General features: G+C 32.9%; 3 protein-coding genes across 5 annotated transcripts; 1 reads left to right on the top strand and 2 right to left on the bottom strand.

Annotated features, from left to right (window-relative positions):
* Positions 1–721: 721 nt before the first annotated feature.
* On the bottom strand, positions 722–17740 carry LOC145319544 (uncharacterized). 2 transcript variants are annotated; one of them, XM_080161732.1, is made up of 13 exons: positions 17584–17740; positions 11860–11956; positions 11096–11155; positions 10512–10581; positions 8149–8252; positions 7564–7631; positions 6494–6648; positions 5850–6093; positions 5404–5604; positions 4717–4929; positions 3323–3388; positions 2528–2613; positions 722–1116 (listed from the first exon to the last, which is right to left on the bottom strand). In XM_080161732.1, the coding sequence occupies exons 1-13, from the start codon at positions 17738–17740 to the stop codon at positions 1036–1038; spliced, it is 1602 nt and encodes a 533-aa protein (XP_080017858.1). In that variant the 3' UTR covers positions 722–1035. The 2 variants fall into 2 exon arrangements, with proteins under 2 accessions (XP_080017858.1, XP_080017859.1); XM_080161733.1 differs by lacking the exons at positions 3323–3388; positions 4717–4929 and having other exon boundaries at positions 724–1116.
* Positions 15605–17373, top strand: LOC145319563 (uncharacterized). Its single transcript, XM_080161771.1, has 3 exons — positions 15605–15887; positions 16604–16730; positions 17063–17373. Exons 1-3 carry the CDS (start codon positions 15854–15856, stop codon positions 17250–17252), a joined length of 351 nt encoding a protein of 116 aa, XP_080017897.1. The 5' UTR covers positions 15605–15853; the 3' UTR covers positions 17253–17373.
* LOC145319549 (uncharacterized) lies at positions 17672–20182 on the bottom strand. Of its 2 annotated transcripts, none has more exons than XM_080161741.1 (3): positions 20012–20182; positions 18770–19747; positions 17672–18467 (listed from the first exon to the last, which is right to left on the bottom strand). In XM_080161741.1, the coding sequence occupies exons 1-3, from the start codon at positions 20151–20153 to the stop codon at positions 18358–18360; spliced, it is 1230 nt and encodes a 409-aa protein (XP_080017867.1). In that variant the 5' UTR covers positions 20154–20182; the 3' UTR covers positions 17672–18357. The 2 variants fall into 2 exon arrangements, with proteins under 2 accessions (XP_080017867.1, XP_080017869.1); XM_080161743.1 differs by having other exon boundaries at positions 20018–20182.
* Between the last annotated feature and the right edge of the window lie 531 nt (positions 20183–20713).

Genomic DNA, 20713 nt, shown 5'->3' with positions numbered 1-20713 from the left:
GTAAAGTTAAAGGAGGGGGGTATCATTATATTAGCCAGATGAGAAAAACATTTTATCAAGATATTCGAGAATCTCTCACAATATTCACGTATTCTATATTTTTTACAATATATGATAATAGTTTAATAGTTGTTAGAATTAGTTTAAATTAACTTTTAAGGTATTTTGAGATTTTTTTACTTGAAAAAAAATAAGTTGATTAGACTTTGAAAAGAAAAATTGGTATAGGACTTTTTAAAAGTATGTCAAATGTACTTAGTTCGTAATGAAATTTTCATAATAAAATACCGGGTAATAAATGGATCCTAAATTAAATCATGATATATGTATATTTTTGGTCAAAAAGAATATCATAACATTTACTTATAATGCCAAAAGTTTTCTATCTATAATACAAAGTAGAGCGATGTCTGTCTGTTTGTGTGTGTGTTTGTTTGTCTGTTTGTTTGTAGCGAAGGATCTCGCTAACCGCTGAACCGATCGGGTTCTCCTTTACAGGGTAGCTTCTCATAGGTCCCGGAAAGGTTTATAACTATTTTCTCGGGGGGTGGGACAATTTTTTCTTTTCTTTTTAAAACTAAAATTAAAGTAGGAGTTGACTAACCCCCCCCCCCCCAAAAAAAAGAAAAAAAAATTACCCCCCCCAAAATTTTTTTTTTCTTTTTTATTTTAAATCTAAAATACGAAAAATTGGTTCAATCAAAGGGCGAAGCCGCTATTAGTATTATAGTTTATTGCTATATTTCATCTGAAATGATTGAGATTGTTTTATTTTGGAGATTTGATTTATATGACTTGTTGTATTATTGACAGTTTCCCGAAGATAGTAAATAAAAAAAAATAAAATTTAATTCCAGTTTTGTTGGACCCGAGGGACCAACGAACCGTTCTAACAGAACAGGGAATATTTTTATAATTTTATTTTATCAATCAAGTTCACTTTAATACTACATATATGATACAGGATTTTCCATTGTTTCTTAAAACTGGTTCTAATCCAGCGAAGATGACTCGGATTTGAAGCGTTACTAGAGATTATTTGACTGGTTGACATAATTCTTTTGGTGGGGGATTCAATGGTATTCTGCCCAGCTCAAAACTTTCACTTTGGAATGCCTGAAATATAAAAAGCATCCATAAGCAGCGTAACACAAAAAAATCATGGATAAACATACGGACATAGTATTGAAATAGAAAATCACAAAACGTTTATATTTATATGTTAGTAGCATGACTGACAGACTAACAGACAAAATATATTATACACTGGATGTTGATGAGTTCAAATAATCTTTACAAAAAAATTCAGCCATCTATTTTGAATAGCAGCAGAGAAATTCACGCTTCCCATTAAACATTCAGACTTTAAAAATATAGAATTATTGAGAAGCTTCGCAACCAAAACATTAGCTATTTGAAAATCAAGTCAGGCTAGAGAAAAATACCTGTATTTCTACTTGACTTAATTGTTACATGGTAAAATATACACAACTGTCAAGTACCTGTATTTCTTCTTGACTTAATTGTTCCATGGTAAAATATACACAACTGTAAAGTACCTGAATTTCTTCTTGACTTAATTGTTCCATGGTAGAATATACACAACTAACAAGTACCTGTATTTCTTCTTGACTTAATTGTTCCATGGCGGAATTCACACAACTAACAAGTACCTGTATTTCTTCTTGACTTAATTGTTCCATGGTAAAATATACACAACTGTAAAGTACCTGAATTTCTTCTTGACTTAATTGTTCCATGGTAGAATATACACAACTAACAAGTACCTGTATTTCTTCTTGATTTAATTGTTCCATGGTAGAATATACACAACTGTCAAGTACCTGTATTTCTTCTTAACTTAATTGTTCTATGGTAGAATACACACATTTAACAAATACCTGTATTTCTTCTTGACTTAATTGTTACATGGTAGAAAAAACACAACTGTCAAGTACCTGTATTTCTTCTTGACCTATTTGTTCCATGGTAGAATATACACAACTAAAAAGTACCTGTATTTCTTCTTGACTTAATTGTCCATGGTGGATTATACACAACTAACAAGTACCTGTATTTCTTCTTGACTTAGTTGTTCCATGGTAGAATATACACAACTTTCAAGTACCTAAATTTCTTCTTGACTTAATTGTTCCATGGTAGAATATACACAACTGTCAAGTACCTGTATTTCTTCTTGACTTAATTGTTCCATGGTGGATTATACCATACTAACAAGTACCTGTATTTCTTCTTGACTTAATTGTTCCATGGTGGATTATACCATACTAACAAGTACCTGTATTTCTTCTTGACTTAATTGTTCCATGGTAGAATATACACAACTAACAAGTACCTGTATTTCTTCTTGACTTAGTTGTTCCCTGGTAGAATATATACAACTGTCAAGTACCTGTATTTCTTCTTGACTTAATTGTTCCATGGCGGAATTCACACAACTAACAAGTACCTGTATTTCTTCTTGACTTAATTGTTCCATGGTAGAATATACACAACTAACAAGTACCTGTATTTCTTCTTGACTTAATTGTTCCATGGTAGAATATACACAACTAGGATCTAAATCATCATCTCTCTGGCCAAACAAGGTTCCTAATATATATTTTTTCAAAAATAAGAATTCTGTCTGTATAATAAAGTATTCGGTTATCCAACTGCTTGAATATAATTAATTAGGGTTTACAATCCGTCCAATTTTTGAACCGGATTCGGATTCTTACAAAACTCCGCCAAAAAACGGATTAATCGTGGATTCCGGAAATAAATTAAGGGATTAAATTTTGTGGGTACTGGGAAGAATTTAAAGCGGCGTTTTATTCATGTTTTCACATCAGCTTTTCTCCTTTTTATAAACCCTACAGCGGCCATTTTCTAACCCTTACTCAACCTAACCTAACCTAAAATAAGCATGAAAAGCTACTGTGAAATATTCGGACAAAAAAACTCAAGACCCTAATTTTAGCCTAACAATTCAGTATCCAAATCCGCTATTAAAATTACGGATTTCGGATTCGGATTCTGGATTCCAAAATTGTCGAAAAATTGGACGGATTCCGGATTTCGGAATCGGATTGCCAATCCTATAACTAATTTAAAGTAATTCGAATTTTAAGGTAATTTGACTTAGCTACGCCAATGTAAAAGTTTTTTTTGTTCAATAAAAGTTAATTGACTGGCAAGAATAAGATAATTGTTGAACTTAGTGTTTGAAAGTTTTGGGAGAGTAATCTAAAGTATTTTCAAATATTAAGTTTTTTTTTTTTGGGGGGGGGGGTGGTTAAAATTCTATTGTTTTTGTTACCTGGAGTTGAATCAGTTTTCTGGCCAAATAAGTTTTCATTCTGTGCCGGCTGCTTAAACAAGTCACCTAAAATAGTACAAGTCTGTTAAAATTTGATGCTTGAAACATATCTTAATGTTGACTATTTTGCTATTTCATGTGTCCAGGGATATTATACGACCAACAGTTTTGATCGTATACTTGTTGGAACATTACCTCTACTGTTTAAAAAATAATCAAAATTAACTTTCTTCATTTTAAAAATAAGGTACAACCAAAAAGCGAAATAAATATAAAATAGTATTTAAAGGGAGTGTGAACGTAAATATTTCTCATCTGATTATCAAATCTTAACATTTTCTAAGCACATTTCACTACACTGATCAACCAAAAACGTCCTATTAACAAAAATATCCAGAAATAAAGCCTTGATTTTATGGTATTTTGGAAGGGAAAAAGGAAAAAATAGGGAAAATCTGAACGTTTTTGTTTCTTATAATGTTTGTAGGAATATTTAACTTGTCATATATAGTTGAAACAATTTACTTACTGTTAAGGATTTATTTTATGATATAAAATTGCCAATTAGATTTTTTATAACGTAGTAATTAGGTAATAAAGACCTATTTTAGATTCGTATTATTGACAAAAAAATACCTCACTGTCTACGAAGGGTTGAATCTCATAGGTTATTTAAAATAAGAATATCCCTTTTTATTGTGTTGGACAATAAATAACCCACTTTCGAGAATTAGTTTACACTTTTATCAGACTGTTTATAAAGAAATATTGCGTCTTTATTATTTACAAATTTGTAATTAAAGGTGGGCGAAAGATGGGCCATCTAAAGTTAATTGGATACTAATAAAATAACCTGTTTCTAGCTTTGTTATTGTATTTGGTTTTCAGTAAAAAAATATTGCTTATTTTATCAATTTCTAAGTAACTATACATTGGTTTAAAGCAAGGATTATGTTAAAAGTCAGCTTAACCGTTAGGAAAAATCCAGAACTATGTGAAAAAGTTTAATTTTAGCTATAATGGGAGAAAAAAGCAATTTAATGCACATTTTATATAATACGGAAAATTTCTTTCTTTCCCTTTACCTTATAAAAATCGTCGGAAAAGCCGTTTTTTAAGCAAACAAAAGCGCGTTTTGCTCTATCTTTGAGATATTATGAATGAGATAATGTTAAGATTTGATATTAAGATGAGAAAAATTTACGTTCACAGTCCCTTTAAGGAGCAGATGTAAGGGTCGTCAATTCTACTATGTGTTGACCCCCAACGACAGCACAAAAATCACGTATAGTTTTCTTGATTTTTTCGAATTAATTTCGTTTTTGGTATAGGTAAGCTGTCTTCATTTGCATAATAACCTTGATTTTATTCTGATTAGTTTCTCTAAATATTACCTGTACTCTCTGGTTTATTTCCAAACAGAGCGGCTCCATTTCCGGCCGAACTGCCAAACGGTGGAGCCGCCGTCTGATTGCTACCCGCTGTTACAGATCCACCGCCAAACGGCGAAGATGTGGCGGTCGTCGTGTTGTTGCTGCCAAATGGCGAGGCTGTGGTTTGGTTAGTATTGCTGCCAAAATTACTTGGCTGGCCAAATAATCCACCACCTGAATTTAAAGTTAAAGTTACTCATCAATTACTGGGATATTTTTTTTTATAAAAACAAAATTGTGATATTGTTAAATATCATTTATGGAAGAATCATCTACAAATCTAATACATATTCATTTAATATATGCGTTATACCTCAAAGCGCATTGTCTAACCCCCCCCCCCCCCACCACTTTATTTTGAAATATAATGAAAATAATGATTGGTGTGTAGTTTTCGTGTATTAGTGTTTACTTAAGGTTAGGTTAGGTTAAATTGGGTTCAAAATAGCACTCAGGGTTATAGTAACGCATATATAGAGCCTTCACCTCGCAGGGGGGTTTGGTATATGAACAAAACAAATACCCTCATATTTTTAACAAAACTATAGAAGTAAAACAGGGGGATTCGTTGCTCGATAGGCACTTTGAGGGAAAGAACCGGCAAAGTCAATTATTACATTGATAAATTACATTTTAAATATCACTAACCTTGTTGGTTATTCTGTTGTCCAAAGAGAGAAGCACCAGTAGTAGCACCAGTAGCTGTGGTCTGACCTGTATTCTGGTTACCAAACAAGGAGGCCCCAGTATTGCCCCCACCAAATATGCCCCCGCCTTGTGCTCCTGCATTCTGTTGGGGTTGGCTTCCGCCCCCAAATATACCACCGCCCGTTGATGTACTCGAGGAACCTTGAAAATAATATAGGTTAGGTATTAGTGTGTTTATATTTTACTTTATGTTAGGTTAGGTTACGTTTCATTGGGTACAGGTTTGCAGGTATAGGCCCTGCGAAGTTATTGCCCATCGCAGGGTTAAGTATAAAGAAAAAAAATCCATCTTATTTTTCAATTCTAGGTAATTTGAGGAGAAGCACCGAAAATTTTTTAATAATTAAAAACTTACATGTGTTCACTAAAAAATCTTAAAAACTTACCGCCAAAAATTCCCGCACCGGTATTACCACTAGTAGTAGCTCCCCCACCAAACAATCCCCCGCCAGTAGTAGTGCCGCTACTCCCGCCAAAAATACCGCCGCCAGCCGCTGCGCCAGTGTTACTACTGCCGCCAAATACAGAATTGCCGCCTGCTGCTCCGCTGTTTCCGCCGAATATTCCACCCCCACCGGTATTTGTGGTTGAACCGCCAAAAAGGCCTTTGTTTCCTCCACCAAATGCAGACTAAGAAAAAAGGAATATTGCATTAAATCGCAACTGTGGCGTATAACAAATCGCGCATCTACTAGTCGTCTCACGGTGATAGGTTCGAATCAGCGTCATAATTAACGATGTTAAAAGTTGTTCCCACTAGTGCTTTGTCAGATGCTAGACAAAAGTAGTATGAAACGAAGCAATGACTTGGCACAAATGCTGGCGCAAATTGCTATCCATTAGTAGCACAAAAATCATGATGGGACACATGAACAAAGTAATATATAGAGATGTTCAGTGTTCATGAAAAAGAGAGGAAAAATAGAAAATCATGAAACCTTTATAAAAAGTTTTCTTTTGTAGAATGACTAACAGACAAACAACGGCCATTTTAATATTTGCTGGATGATATGGATTCAACTTTACCAACCTGTGAACTATTTCCCCCGAACAATGAATTGGTCTGCCCTGTTGTAGAACCACCACCAAAAGTTTGGCTCCCCCCAAATATGCTTGTTTGTCCTTGTTGCTGTGGCTGACCACCCCCAAATAAACTGTTTGTGGGCTTGCTACCAAATAATCCTCCTAAATCAAACAAAATATATTATGTTAGGTACTTTGGGATCATGGTTTTAATTGTGTCTCCGTATATTAAGGTAAAGACCCTTTTTAGCAGGGATGGCGGGAATATTGGGCTTTTTTTACTCAACAGTAAACACAGTACCCAATGTTTTGCAAAAATATTTTCTTATTCGTTGGCTTAACAACTTTGGGGACTTTTATTTAATTTAAATTGGTTGGTCCATTAAATTGAGTATCTAAATCATGTTTCAACCACTAACCTATAATAGTAAAATGATGTCTGTCCGATCGTCCGTCTGTCTGTCCGCCTGTCCCTTAAGATCTCGGTAACCACTGAACCGATCGGATTCTACTCTTCAGGGAATATACCTACTGGTTCTGTGGTGGTTTTAGGCTATTTTCTTGGGGGGTGGGACAAACCCCCTCAAAAACAAAAATCTCACACCAATTTTTTTTTGATTATTTTAAACAGTGGTGGAGTGGAGGCATCTCCAGGTAATAAAAGATGTAATTTTTCCTCTAGGGGCAAAGCCCCTAGAGGCTAGGGGCGAACCCGCTAGTTGTAATATACAGAAGGGGTAATTTTGTATATCTTCATTGGGAACGTACATCAATTTATCGGCCATTGACATTTACCTTTTTAATCATCAAGACAGGGTAATAATAAGAAAGAATTTCAGACAGAATGCTGTACATTGAGCTCATACCTTAAACATACTTGCCTTCTGTATATTATTACAATTATTGTAGTAAAAGCTTGGAAACAGCTGATTTGAACCAACCAATCATTTCTTTAAGCCCCAACGAATTAGAAAAAGTGATAATAAAACTTTGGGGACCTTTAAAATTCAGTGTCCATTGCCTCCCGACCCTATATACATAAAAAAATAACATCAAAAATATTTCCTTGATTTTTACCTGAGTTTTGTTGCCCCCCAAATGCTTGTGTTGAGTTGGCAGATCCAAATATACTGGAAGGTGCAGTTCTAAAATTTTTAGGAAAATAATTATCACTTTACTTTGCGCGCACTAACAATGGATGTATAATATACGTGGATATTGTGACAGGGGAAAAATTGTCGTCAATTTAAGTTTTCCTTGTTATTTATAGGCCACTTCCTTTATCCAACAGAAGAGGGAAGGGGATGGGGTAAAGGGGGTGGAACGGGAGACTTGTTATTCTAGCCCGCGGTGTGTTGGAAAACATGAATCCCAGGTGTAAGATCCAAGTAATAATATATCCATTACGCAAACACACACACAATTAAACAATAAACATGGATTTTTAATGATAAAAGAAAAAAGGCCTTTTTTGTTCAATTTAGTTTAGTTATGGTTTTTTTTTTTTTTTTTTTGGGGGGGGGGGTTCTGTACCGCTAAACATCCTGCAGAAAAAAGGGATAAAGTTGGTGACAATTTAATTAATTTTTCCGATAACCAATCTTCGCTAATATTGAATGTTATCATCCTTGTTTTTTTTATAAGAAACAGCAATGCTCTTACCCTAGAACATAATCACCGATGGGTTGTCTGTTATAAATGTTAAGGAGGGCAGTTCTTAACTGAGGATCTGGGTTGGCAAGGAGAGCTCGCTTGCTTTTGTATTCCTATAATGAATTATATTAAACTAGCGGCTTCGCCCCTAGCCTCTAGGGGCTTTTTCTTCCCAAGAGGTAATTAAAAAAAATAAGTACTTCTGGTGCTGCAACTGATTTTAAAATAACTGCCTTAAAAATGGAAGGTTTTTTTTGTATTTGCGGAGTTTGTGGGTTTCCCACCCCCCAAAAAAATAGCCTAAAACCACCACAGGAGCAATAGGTATATTCCTAGATGAGTATAATCCGATTGGTTCAGTGGTTACCGAGATCTTAAGGGACGTACGGACAGACATCATTCTACTTTGTATTATAGATAATCAAATATACCAGGGAAAATGGGATATTGGTCGTAAGTTATTCATATTCTTGTATTAAAGTTTTATTATCACTAAGGGGGGGGGGGTTTTTAATGCAACCATCTCGTAATCAATGATTAAATGGCACTTAGAATTCGAATTTCGATCAGAAATTTTGCATGAATAATCATTGGTAAATATATTTTCCCTAAATCGAACAAAAAGTTGGAAAAGTAACGGCTAACGGCTGGCGGCTCGGCTGTTTTGCCATTTTATTACTATCTTAAGAGCAAAAAAGTCACGAAACCTATTTTCACATAATACTTTTTCTCACTCAAAAACCTTATCAAACGGTTCTAGCCGGTATCTGTTGGTACTAGAAATTTAAAAATTGGTTAATTCTATCATTTAACATGAATTAAACCAAAAATATGTTTTAAAAAGTTGATTCCTACGTAATTAATGATGAATTTGCCCTGAAAATAGGCAAAAAACGGCTAAACGGCTGAGCCGCCAGCCGTTACTTTTCCAACTTTTTGTTCGATTTAGGGAAAATAGACCTACCAAGGATTATTCATGCAAAATTTCTGATCGAAATTCGAATTCTAAGTGCCATTTAATCACTGATTACGAGATGGTTGCATTAAAAACCCCCCCCTTTATAATGACTTTGCTTAAACATTTCTTAAAAGCTAGATTGGTTGGTTCAAACTAGCACAGTCCCAAATTTTCAACCAATAATAATAATCTAGAGAAGGTGTATTTTTGTTCATCATCATTGGTGGTGTACTTTAATATTTCATCCATTGTCTAATCCCTGAAGATCCCTGCCAAACATCAAATAATTAAAAACGGCAAACACAGTAGCGCAGCAACTACGACCCACATTTTAAATAAGAAATAACATTAAAATGTAATACAGAAAAAAAGTACAGCATGACCCTCAAAAAAGTATTTTTAAGCATCTGCAGCCTTTATTTCTCAATGAATTATAAAAAAATGCATATGTCCTTGTTCTCCATAGTATTCCACATAAGTAGATATAAAAATATTTTTTTTTACCTCCATTAACACCGGAGATTTTTAGAGCTAAAGTTTTGAAACAGTGACTGAGGAAAAAGTAACTTTTAACATGAAACGACTTTTTTAGCAAAATTAAGGTAGAAATCCTTTAATTTTTGTTACTAGCAGAAACTTTATACAAAAATGAAATAAAAAATTTAGTTTTTGGGTAAAAAGCATTTTTTTACACATATTTTTTGAGTCTTTTTAGTTTAATGATATTTTGAAAAACTTACTTATTAGGCAAAATTGTTTAAGATTAAAAAACCAAATAAATCTTTATGAATATAGCAGGAAAATTGTTTTTGTTTCACAATCCTAACTTTAATAACAAAAAAGTTATAAAGAAAATAAAATTAAAACATAATGATTTTTTTGTCTAAAAAGCTTAATTAACCCCCTATTAAATTATTGAGATGTCAGAAAAGTAGGCGGAGCAACTGTCATAATTAATCCTTTTCTCAAATAAGGGTTAATAAATAACCTAAAATTTGCAAATAATCAATTCATTCAGTAGTATTTTTTGCCATTAAAAATTTATATTTTTTGGTGGAATAAAAAAGAAATAATTAGTTAACTTGTTTTTCTTTGTGTATCATTATTCAGTTTCCAGAAAAACATAATATAACCATCCAAAAAATAAGAGAAACAAAAAAAAATTCTTTTTCTCAGTCACTTTTTCAAAACTTTAGCTCTAAAAATCTCCGGTGTTAATGGAGGTAAAAAAAATATTTTTATATCTACTTATGTGGAATACTATGGAGAACAAGGACATAAGCATTTTTTTATAATTCATTGAGAAATAAGGGCTGCAGATGCTTAAAAATACTTTTTCGAGGGTCATGCTGTAGAAAACTTTTTAAAAGGTAAAATCTGCATATAGCTTTTTCATCAAATAAATGTAAATAACCTGAGCCAACTGAGAAACTTTGCCCTGATAAGCCGTGCTGTTTGCTTTTACATTTTCATAAGCTTCAAACCTGATAAAAATCATATTAAAAGTTTTTAAAATTTATTTAGGTTGTACAGACACAGAGTCAGAAACTCTCAACATTTAGAATTGAGCACTAAGCACTGAGAAGGCTTGAATAAAGCGAAATATATATTCTACTGGAGACGCCTGTTCTTGTTTGTGTAGTATAGATCTATGCCGCCGAGTTTTTAAAGACTTGTTTATTACCTAACAAATGCAGAAAGAGTGACTCTACTTATTTTAATCATTTTTATTTAAAATTATCCTAAGCTTTAAGTATCTAGGTGCTTTTAAATCATATATTGGTCAGATTTTTAAAATATTGGCGGGTTAAAATTCCGGATTTAATCCGAGTTGAAAATCAGGATTTTTACGGATTTCGGATCCGGATTCGGATTTACAAATTAATCCGAAACGAATTCTGATTATTATTGTTGATTAAACGTAGATTAACTTTCCTTAATACTTTCGTGTTGAATTCTATCTTTGGTAGCTTGTGAATGATAATTGTGTGTTCATACCTTAATTCTTCAGGACTGAGGTCTTGTAATCCAGGAATACTTATACAATCCTTGGCACAACTAAAATTATTTATTTTTATTTAGATCATATTGCGTGTTCCTCTTAGAAATATTTTTTTCAATTTTGAAAATTTTTATAACACCTCCCCCCCCCCCCCATTCCCGACAGAACTATGACTATGGTAGAGAACAACTATTTTAGGTTAAGTTAGGTTAGAGGCTAGGCAGAGTTCATAGTTCTGTCGGAGGAATGTGGGGGTGGGGAGGGGTTGATACAAATTTTCAAAATTGAAAAAAATATGTTTCTAAGAGGATTATACCCATATGTGGAACTATGCCTTAGTTGCCTGAGCTGGATCTTTAAATCATTTTAATGGTGATTTAAAGATCCAGCTCTGGTAAATATTAATGGTCAAAGAAGGGTTGAAAAAATTACCTTCTTCTTCCTGAATTTTTTTTGTAAATAATTATAATTTAGTTCTCGGATATTTTTACTGGAACAACACACTTTACTTTGTCACCAAAAATTATATTAGCCTAATGTTGCTGCGCTAATTATATACATAACTGTCCTCAAAAAGTGTGAGACTTTTAAATTACAAACAGACGCGCTGCCATTTCTATAACACGTCATTGTTTTTTTTTTGTAAATTATACTATAATAGTAATACAATACCTATTTTCTTAAAAATCGGCAAAATTACACCTATTGAAGCTGTGACTTTTTTGCTCCTGGTTGACATAATGCCAGGTATCCGACATACCTGTAGCAAGAAAAAATCCACTGTCCAGATTTTTCCCAGGCCTCCATGTCTTGTTTCACTGTATTGATTATTTGATTTGCTATGTCCTGGCTCTGACCTGCAAATAAAGTAGTGAGAAAAATAAATGTATTTTGTATGGATGTATAAACCAGACAACTATCTGGATCCTGTGTTGGGGAACTTATAAGTCTGCTAGCAAATTGCTTTCTGCTCTTTATTAGCGACTTGGCTATTTTAATATTACCAACGCTACTGGCTGATATTCAAAGACCCAATTGAAAGTTGGCACAGGGTCCACGGGTTGGGGACATACAGCTAGTATAAAACTTTGTTATGACGCTGTTTGGGCCGAGAATCGAACCCACCCTCTCCCCTATGACTAGCAACAGTCACGAGTTATAAACCATCCTGTACCTTTAAAACTTGCCTTCATAAGGTACGCGTTAAACATTACACCATCTCTGAATTTAAGTTCTAATAAACATATAAACCTTCTGGTAACAAGTATAGTGACACTATGCTTCTTATATATTATCTTATCGTTACAGTAATCTTTATAAAAGATTTAAAATTGAATTAACCTTTTATAGTCACAATAGTTACATAGCACAGACACATACTTACTGAAACACCATAACTATAGAAAAGCGTTGCTTAAAAAATTAAAATAAATGTACCCAACGTAAAAAAAAAATTTGCAAGTGTTTTATTTTATTTTAGTACCCTATTTGTCATTGTTATTTTATACATTATATTATTACCTAACATCCTCTTCCATTAAAGTATTTCTAAAGGTATGACATAGATAATATTCATGAACGCGAAGCTTTTCTTTAATGGGTCAGTTCGTCCGTCCGTAACAAATAGCTCTTAATCTATAATCACAACCAGAAAGTTTGTAGATCAATATAAAAGAAGTTGATTTTTGGAACATTTTTCACAGCTTTTTTAATGATATATTATAATTATCCCATTTATCTGGTTTCTTTTAGATTTCTAGTACAATAAGGTACAATATCATATACAAACAAGTGTTAATGTTCGTTTGTCATACGGTCTGATTTTAGAGGTTCGCCATTATGGATATTGTAATTCTTGCTACACTATTAAAATTACTGACGAACATCCTATTGCGTAAATTATTTAAAAAGCAAAGTGAAGCTTTTCTTAATTAGGGTCGGTCCGTCCGTCCGTCACACACGGATAGTTTTTTTCCGTAAATTTGGGCATGTTAGAATTGTCCTATCGATTTCAAACTTTGCATGGTGATTCCTTTAGTAGTTAGGTACGATTTAGAAAGCATAGCAACTCTATAATCATTACAAGAATGTCCGTATGTCCATTTTAAACATGTTGATTTTTTTACTTTTTTTTAACAACAAATTTTTATGTGATCTAATAATCCGATTGATCTGATTTTTGGTAAGTTGATTCCTGAGACAACAAAGTAAAATGTTATAAGCGAAGCAACTCTATAATCAAGTCCTAAAAATATAAGTATGTCCATATACTTTATCCTGTATTAAGCAGCTTTTCAAGAAATTTACTTACAATTTTGCTTCGACTCTTAAACATTTATATTCTGATTATTCAGTTCTGACACTATATAAGTGTTAATGTCCGTTTGTCCTACCGTTTCAGTGCTTCGCTTTTATAGATGTTGTCATCCTTGTTAAAAATATCTTACATAAGTCATGATTTGTGTTATCAATACAATGCCTAATAGTAATTTTTTTTATATTTTTTGTCCCTAGCTTTGCCTATAGTAATTGAAATAAACCTTATTTAGAAGTTAAAGGTAATGGACGTATCTCTGTGTGTCAAACCGATTTAATTTACTAAATGCTGATCCGATATAGCTCTTCTTTACAGTAAAGCTTCTAATACAGGGTGTTCCGCGCAAACCGTTTTTTAAACGCTTATTAATATCTTGATATTTAATCTATCTTTGACCGTTTTATGGGATAAAGATGAAAAATCTGCATAGCTAACAGAAAAAAAATCTACAAGATAAATACATAACGGGTTGATTTGTTTGAATTTAAAGGGAGTGTGAACGTAAAAATTTCTCATCTGATTATCAAATCTTAACATTTACTAAGCACATTTCACTACACTGATCAACCAAAAATGTCCTATTCACAAAAATATCCAGAAATAATGCCTTGATTTTATGGTATTTTGAGAGGGAAAATGGAAAAAACAGGGAAAATCTGAACGTTTTTGTTTCTTATAATGTTTGTAGGGATATTTAACTTGTCATATATAGTTGAAACAATTTACTTACTGTTAAGGATTTATTTTATGCTATAAAATTGCCAATTCGTTTTTTTTATAACGTAGTAATTAGGTAATAACGACATATTTTAAATTCGTATTATTGACAAAAAAAATACCTCACTGTCTACAAAGGGTTGAATCTCATAGGTTATATAAAATAATAATATCCTTTTTTATTGTGTTGAACAATAAATAACCCACTTTGGAGAATTAGTTTACACTTTTATCAGACTGTTTATAAAGAAATATTGCGTCTTTATTATTTACAAATTTGTAATTAAAGGTGGGCGAGAGATGGGCCATTTAAAGTTAATTGGATACTAATAAAAAACCTGTTTCTGGCTTTGTTATTGTATTTGGTTTTCAATAAAAAAATATGCTTATTTTATCAATTTCTAAGTAACTATACATTGGATTAAAGCAAGGATTATGTTAAAAGTCAGCTTAACTGTTAGGAAAAATCCAGAACTATGTGAAAAAGTTTAATTTTAGCTATAATGGGAGAAAAAAGCAATTTAATGCACATTTTATATAATACGGAAAATTTCTTCCTTTCCCCGTACCTTATAAAATTCGTCGGAAAAATCCGTTTTTTAAGCAAACAAAAGCGCGTTATGCTCTATCTGTGAGATATCATGAATGAGATAATGTTAAGATTTGATATTAAGATGAGAAAAATTTACGTTCACAGTCCCTTTAAGTTAGTTCCAAAAAGAGCCTTGGGGAACTTTTACAGCAGCTGGTGGTGAAACAGTTGATCATAATGACTTACTCAAGACAATATTAGAACTGACATTGTAGGCCAACAGAAAATCTGATGTAGTCCAGGTTCTTGGATGAAATTCAAGTTAGCTAAACATAACAAATTAACAAAAAAGATTAATTTTATGGTTATTTATACATTTTATTTTTAGTACCCGTCCTATTTCTTAAACATTTGGGATTTTTTTTTGCACTGTTAAGTTAAAAAGTCGTTACGACCTGCAGTTTCCAAAGCCAATATTTTCTTGTAGTCTAGTCTTAAATTCAAATATACCTATCTATTTTGTATTTTTTTGTTTATTTAGCGGATTTTTCATCATTATCCAATAAAACGGCCAGATAGCTTATATAATAGTTTGCACGGAACCCCCGGTGTGTCCCGTGGAGTCTTTTTAATAATGTATTTTAGGATAGCGTACCTACTCCATCCCATACTATTTGTCTCAAAACTTAAATTAAAGGTAGAAGGCGACCTCATGACCCCCTCCCCCCCTCACCCCTTCTGTTTAAAGTCTTCGATGTTTCATTTAGGATAAAAAATAAAAACTTTAATGCATTATATACGACCAGAAGAAAGCTTACTTTTTGAAATTCTGCAAACTTAAAGAATTGCTAAATCACCGTGAAAAAGATTCATAGACAGAAAAACTGAGAAGTATTCATGATATAGTATGATTCATTTCAAAGAAACTTTGTATGAGTCTCATAGTGTCTTTAGACTATTCTTTAATTTCTACGGGAAAAAATATTCTTATATAAGAATAAAACATTTTTTGTGATATTTTTAAAATGAATAGATATCATATTGACGTTATTAAATAGTCCTTTATTGCATAAGCCTTTGTCTAAATATCATAAAAATATAATTTTCAAATAGATAAAAACACTTGTAATTATAAAAGAACAGGTATAAAAGCAAGGTACATGCCATTGCAAAATCATTCCAATCAAAATGGTAAAAGTAACCGCTTTCATTTGCGCCCTAGGTAAGTTTTTATTACATCATACTACAAAAACTTCTACATAATTAAAGCATTTTAAATCGCGAAGCTTTTCTACATTAAGGGTCAAACAGTCCGTAACATATTATAGTTCTTAAAGTTGATTCAGTCATGTTAGAATTGTCCTACTGATTTTAAACTTAGTACAATGATTGTTTAAAATTCTAGATATTTCTGAATATTGAATGGGTTATTACTTCATAAATGTCAATGTTTATTTGTCCATCGCTTTGAAAGATATTTTATCCTTGTTTTTAGATTTTGGGTAGGTAATTACTTCAGATAACATGATATTGAAATAATGAAACACATACACGAAAAGGGTTTGATGATATCATAATATGTCAAGTAGGCTATGCTTTTACTTAAGTAATCCTCTTTATAAATTATTATTTTTATTTTCACTATAATTTTTTCAAATAATTTCTATTCTCTTGATACAAATAGAAGAGAAGGGGTTCAATTGTACAACAAAAAGTGTTAAATATTTTATTTTAGAGAAGAGGAGTTGGGTATTTTTAAAATATTTTTAAAATTTTTAGGGAGGGTGGAGGTACATTTCTCCAAAATAGTCAAAACCTTCTGGGACTTTAAAAAGCTTAACTATAAAGCGCCACATCAGTCCATTAGATGGCACGATTCTTATCTGTAGACATACCATACATCCTGTTGCTTTTTATTTAATGATATAAAACTTCTAGGTGTTCTTATTTGTGCAAGCTATGTTCTTGGCGCCGCAGATACTGAGGGGGTGGAGAAACCTTCTGTGGAGATTGCAGCAAATCCTTACTTTGATAAATGGTGCTGGTGGAAAAATCCTTGCTACAGGTTATCAAGTTTAGCAGCGTAGCTACTCAATAAATAACCTTGATGAACTCATGATTAAGACAAAGTCCCGAAAGTTTTTCCCATATAAATAAAATATTTTTCCATAAATACAACTAGGTACATACCTACTAGAAAATATGAAAATTATATTTAGGTGTCGCATTAAGCTTGTTTGTAAAATATTGTCTATATTAATGCATCTAATGTAGAGCAAAGCTAAACAGTAAACATATTTTCAACAAAAAAAGATATCATTTTTGGCAGATATTGTACTACAATCACTAATATGTAAATAACTTTTACAACATTTTCATGGTATTTTTTCTTCACAGGACTTGTCTCAAGGTTGTGAGTAGTTTGTGTGCCCTGGCCCCTCCACCCGCCCAACCCACCTGCTACGCCAATGGATACAAACTGTGTCGCAAGTACAATTGTAAATACTTTGCCACTATTGGTCCTGCCACAGTTGGTCCTGTTACAAAGGGTCCATCTGCACTGGCAGAAAGGGCTTATTGGGGTTAAAAATTTCTTTGTGACTGGACTTATATGGATTTTTGGATTACAATGCTGTTTATCTTCATTTAATAATTATTTTATTTGAATATTTGGTTTGATATTTTGGCAAATAAATATGCATACTATTTTTTACTTATTTCTATTCATTAGGAAGGCTGTCAGTGTCTTCATATATTTTTTGTTTGTTTGTGTGTGTAAGATTTTTGTTGGAAAAAGAAAAAAACTACAAAGAAACTGTATTCCTAATGATCTTTAAGTAAAAGGGATGGCGTACAAAAATATAAAAGATCATTAGTTGCATCTTGCATGTAACATAAAAAAGAAATCACTTAATAACCTGTATTAATATTGTTTTGTGTTTGCTGTTTACTTGCAAAAACATTGTTGGATGCAGTAAAGCCGCCTCCACCAAACATTTTCCAAGATTTTTGTCTGAAATTGTGACATACTTTTGTTAATATAAATAAAAAGGACATTAGGTATAAAATTATCATTTACTTTAAGCTTCCTACAAATTAAAACTTTACTAAGTAGGTAATATACATATTTCATATTTCAGAATTTAAAGCAGATAATTATTCTAATACTTAAAATAAATACTTAGTTGTCAAAAATTAAAAGTTAAATCAAAGCTTTTGGCAGTGAGGTTATATTTTTAAAATAATTTGAAATTTAACAAACTTGTTTTAAACTATCCTAAAACATTAAATAACATATTTTATTACATGCATACATATTACATATCTACTCTACATTCCTTATCATGCTTTTAACCATGTTATTGCTAAACAAAAGTTTAAATTCATTTATTATCTTAGATAAATTTAAATTAAACGAATAAAAAAAAAAAAATATTCGCATCACCAGAAAATGTTTTAAATTTGTCATTTTGTACTAAATAAATCATTTTATCAAAGTATACCTAGGTACTTTTTTATTTAAAAATGTTTAGGTAGTTAGGATTTTTTTTTTATTAGTTTTGGATTTTTATTAAGACAATCCTTATTCTTATTAAATATATATATATTTTTATACAACCAAAACGTTTGTTGTCTATAGGTAATTATAATCAATTAATTGAGTTATTAACTGAAATCCTCGATACATAATTCTATGGTTTGAACTTTACAAAAGGAATGTCCTTTGTTTGATGGCATTTGTCGCACACCCACTCGGCGTAGATTTCCTGGGTCAGAGAGTGGAAAGCAAATTCTCCAATTCCTAAAAATAATACAAATTAATTTCAATACAAATTTCTAATCAACTATCAGGGATTTTAAGCTATAAGATAATGGACGAAATATTTATATACGTTTGAATACTGCTATTTTATGAACCAACGAATAAAATTTAATAATAGTAGGTACTAAAGGTTTTAAGTCAACGAATAGAAAACGTGATTATAAAACTTGGATGTTGGTGTAATTAAAAGTCTGATGTACCCTCCCTGCTTGTAAATTATAATACATTGTCCTGTAAATGATTAACAAATGGTAATATGTGCTTGTCTGTTGAAAATATACCTGTGCAAACTCGATGGAACCAGAAATTACATCCAGATTCACACAAAATAGCCTGATCATTGTCATGAACCTCTCGATGACAAACACCACAGGGATAAATGGGAGGAGCATTGGGATTTTGCGGATTAAACACCATGGGCTGATTGTCGGGATACACTTTCTCGGCGGACATGGACAACGGGCTAGGACCACCCATGCCAGGATGAGAGGACGGTCCCATGGGGATAGTTTGTCCTGGGTGAGAGCCCGGGCCCATAGGAACATGTGATACTGGTGTGCCTGGCCCACTACCGTGACCAGAGCCGTGAGGACTGTTAGAACCAGGACCTGCATTAATAGTCATCCCTGAGGATGATGAGATGGGCATCGGTCCACTGCCACCCATAGGAGACATTGACGACATTGGACTGAAATGACCGGACATGGATGTCATCGGGCCTGACATTGACATTGGTGGACCACTCATCGACGACATTGGCCCGTTAGGACCCATGGGTCCCATGCCAGGATGTCCCATATGGCCAGGGCCCATTGGTCCCATCGGTCCACCGTGTCCCATTGGACCGCCCATTGGTCCACCTGGCCCCATTGGCCCTCCCATCGGTCCGCCATGACCCATAGGTCCATTTGGGCCCATTCCCATAGGGCCGTGGCCCATGGGTCCACCCATGCCCATAGGTCCTCCCGGTCCCATACCCATAGGCCCACTTGGACCCATACCCATGGGGCCATTAGGTCCCATTGGGCCCATCATACCATCCGGTCCTCCCATTCCCATCGGTCCGTTCATCATGTGACCATTTGGTCCCGGTCCCATGCCCATAGGTCCGTTTGGGCCCATTGGTCCACCCATCATAGGGCCGCGAGGGCCACCCATCATACCAGGACCGCCCATAGGCCCCATACCACCAGGTCCATCGTCAAAGGGATTGTTTGCAAAGACTGTGTCACCTCCCATCATTCCATGCATGCCATCACCTGAAAAAAAGAACAAATGCTTTTATCAGGTTCTCAATTAATAATATTACTTTAAATAAGAATAAGATTTCTTAGAAAATTTAACTAATTACGAAAGTTGAGTTAACTGTAGCTAACATGTCATAATTAAATGCATGAGTTTTAAATAAATATATTTATATATAATAAATATCTATACTACTTTTAATATTGACCTTTAGATCGAATCTCTTCAAAATCAATGCAAATCAAAAATAACAATATGTATGATGAAAAATTATCTACCCATGCCTGGTGAGGGTTGGTTCACTGAAACTGAAGTATTCTGACTTGTTCGTCTCTTTTTCTTTGCATTCCCTGAGGAAGGGGGAGGTCCACCTCCTGGCCCCCCACCAACTGGAAATTTAAAGTTACCCATTCCTGACATTTTGTATTAGTTTATTTTTGGCTTGATTCTGAAACATAAAAATAAATTGACAAAAATTATCAGCTCAACACCAAAAAGCCCATATTTTCTAAAATAAATAAATCTTTCATAATACCTAAATAAGTTAAGTTATGGGACAAAGGGGGTAAGAATTAATAGCTGTTGAACATTGATGAAAATTAATGTCTTAATTTATACATTTTAATGAGAAATATTATTTAATGCTATTCTAACAAACCAAGTTTTTATACGATTTATAATTAGAAATGTTATTGATTGCTAAGAGCAGATTAAGAATTAAATGTATATAAACAATATGTTTCCAAGTACAATAAAATACTTTATATTATTGAAAAGCAACAAGTTAAACGTACATACCTAGCTATACAATTAAGAAAACTCTTTTTACTTAAAATTAGGTAATTTTTTGATCTTGCAAATAGTGTACAAATTAAATTAAACTTTAAAATAAAAGAAAATAATATTGAAGCATAAAATTCTTTATTTTACAAGCTATTTTAAGTAAATTTTAACATTTTCTGAAAAAGAGAAACTTTGTG

This window comes from Acartia tonsa, chromosome 5 (assembly GCF_053477335.1).
Source record: "Acartia tonsa isolate MP-2025a chromosome 5, ASM5347733v1, whole genome shotgun sequence".
In the NCBI taxonomy this organism is placed as follows: domain Eukaryota; kingdom Metazoa; phylum Arthropoda; class Copepoda; order Calanoida; family Acartiidae; genus Acartia; species Acartia tonsa.
Note: the sequence above shows the minus strand (reverse complement) of the source record. Positions and strands in the feature narration are given on the sequence as shown.